The 2,548-nt window shown below is 55.2% G+C and overlaps 1 protein-coding gene across 1 annotated transcript; it reads right to left on the bottom strand.

The window, feature by feature from the left end:
* Positions 1-1,265: 1,265 nt before the first annotated feature.
* LOC141738485 (feather keratin-like) lies at positions 1,266-1,580 on the bottom strand. Its single transcript, XM_074573703.1, has one exon. The coding sequence runs from the start codon at positions 1,578-1,580 to the stop codon at positions 1,266-1,268; it is 315 nt and encodes a 104-aa protein (XP_074429804.1).
* Positions 1,581-2,548: the final 968 nt, after the last annotated feature.

Below are 2,548 nucleotides of genomic sequence, written 5' to 3'. Positions count from 1 at the left end.
CGCTGCTGAGGCCACAACTGGAATACTGCATCCAGTTTTGGGCTCCCCAGTTCAAGAGAGACAGGGAAGTACTGGAGCGGGTCGAGCGTAGGGCAACTAAGATGATTGAGGGACTGGAGCATCTCCCTTACGAGGAAAGGCTGAGAGAGCTGGGACTCTTTAGCCTGGAGAAGAGAAGGCCGAGGGAAGACCTTATTATGGCATATAAGTATCTAAAGGGTGGGTTGAAGGAGGATGGTGCCAGACTCTTTTCATTGGTTCCCAGTGACAGGACGAGGGGCAACGGGCACAAGTTAGAACATAGGAAGTTCCATTCAAATACAGGGAAAAACTTCTTTACAGTGAGGGTGACAGAGCACTGGAACAGGCTGCCCAGGGAGGGTGTGGAGTCCCCTTCTCTGGAGATTTTCAAGACTCGCCTGGATGCAGTCCGGAGTAATGGGCACTAGGCAATCCTGCTTTAGCAGGGGAGTTGGACTAGATGATCTCTAGAGGTCCCTTCCAACTCTGAAGTTTCTGTGATTCTGTGATTCTGTGAAGTGCACGCTGCCATGGGGAGCTTGTGTGAGAGTCTTGGGTAGAAGTGCATTAACATGTCCAAGCTTTGTTTGGTCAAGTGAAGGTCTTGTGTGAGGTTCTGGAAGCTCCCCTGTTCTGCCCTGTGCTGTTTTTATTTGCTGGGGACATACTTCCTAAGAGAGATCCTGTAGCCCTTTTCCAGGCACCCTAACGGTCTCTGTAGCCCTGGCCTTGTGTTGGGTGAGGTTGGAAGAACCTTGGGAGAAGAAAGGAAGTGGAGGCGTCTTAGGCTGCAATGCAAGAGAACTTTATTGAGGGAAAAGATTGCAAAGGCAGAGGTGCTGAGGGGAAGGGAGATGGTCTGAGGTGTTAGTAGGGCAAGCATCAGGTGAAGTCCCTTGAGTGCAGTAGATCTTGCCGAAGCACCGAGGTCTTCTTGGCCCACAGTGGGAGTGGCATAGTGGAGATCATTGGCGGGCTTTGGCTTGTCCGGGAGTGGTTGCAGCGGAGAGTAGTGGACAGAGAAGAAGGGGCGATGCAAAGAAGGAAGTGGGAGAAGAGGAGGAAATGCATTGGTCATGGTTCCAGGCAGTTGGCGCTGGCCTTTCCCTGTTTCCTTGGTGCCTTGAGAGCATGATCCGTGGCCAGCAGGTCTGTGTGCTAGGAAGGGCCCGGAGGTGTGTTCTCCATTTATGCTGTTGGTTCAAGTTTGCCATGGTTGGTGTCAGGGGTGGTGGCGATGGCCCTTAGCAGGGGTAGCAGCCTCTTCTGCCACCGTAGCAGCCAAGGCCTCCCAAGCCAAAGCCGTAGCCATAGCCAAAGGCGCCGGAGGAGACGGGCACTCCCTGGGCGCTGAGTTCGTTGCCCACGGCAGCGGATGCAGAGGATCCGACGGCAGTGCTCTGGGGGAAGGAGCTGAGGATGGGTCCTGGCAGGGTGACCACCACAGTGGGGGGCTGGATGACGACACGGGAGGCCTCGCACTGCCTGACACAGGGCTCGTTGCAGCTGTTAGCCAGCGGGGTGGGTCCGCAGGGGCTGCAGAGGTCGTTGCAGGCCATGTGTGTGGTGTGGAGTTTCCCTGGAAGAGAGGGTGTTGAGAAAGGTGAGGGTGGTGGGGGTGTGAGAGTCGATGTTGGAGGAGGGTGAGGGAGTGTGGAGGCTGGTGTGGGGTTGAGGGGAGTGTGGTGGTGGGGAGGAATGAGGGCTGTTGAGGCTGTGGGCAGAGCGTGGTGGAGGAGAGGGGCCAGGTGGGTGAGGAGAAGGAGGGTCAAGGGGTTGAGGCTCACCTTGTTGATGGTGGAGGAGAAGGCGTGAGGAGAAGTGTGTGAGGGAGAGAGGCGCTGGGCTGGCTTTTATGCTGGTCGTGTAGGGGTGGGACAGGCTTTGCGCATGATGGTTTTCTGCAGCAAGGAGCTCTTGCATGCCACAGCCTGGCGAGTAATGAGGTGGGGTGTCATTTCCTTCCCACATCACTCCCTTTTCGTGTCCTCCACTTGAGGACGTGTCCAGTTGGCACCGCCGGCAGCTTTCAAGTTCCAATATTAGAGGCCAAAGACTTGGTTTTGTTGTCGCTTGTGAGGTCGAAAAGAAGACGGGACTAAAGCATAGGAGAGGTGGGGTGTTTTCAGTGAGGTCATGCCGTGGCACTGGTGTGGTGTGGTTTGTGGGTGTGTTGAGAAGAGGGGCCCCCGTTTCCTCGCAGCCCTGTCTGTTGTGCACTTTGATGGTGTGGCAGTCATGAGGTGCTGCCCCTTCCCCTGCATTTGCTCCATCCCGGCCTTGATCCCAGCTGACTACAGCTGTCTTTGAGGCTGGCTTTTCCCGTTGGGTGTGTTTTGTGGGTGCCTTGGTGCCCCTCTTGTTGGTAAGTATAAGAGAGAAAGGCCTCTTTGTTTCACCTTGGTTCTTTGAAATGTTATGGAGCTGGTCAGCCCAGTCAGCCCACTCAGATGTGTTCCTCAAGGCTGAGTATTGGGGCCACTTCTGTTTAATATCTTTATCAACGATGTGGACGAGGGGATCGAGT

This window comes from Larus michahellis, chromosome 2 (genome assembly GCF_964199755.1).
Source record: "Larus michahellis chromosome 2, bLarMic1.1, whole genome shotgun sequence".
Lineage (NCBI taxonomy): Eukaryota > Metazoa > Chordata > Aves > Charadriiformes > Laridae > Larus > Larus michahellis.
Note: the sequence above shows the minus strand (reverse complement) of the source record. Positions and strands in the feature narration are given on the sequence as shown.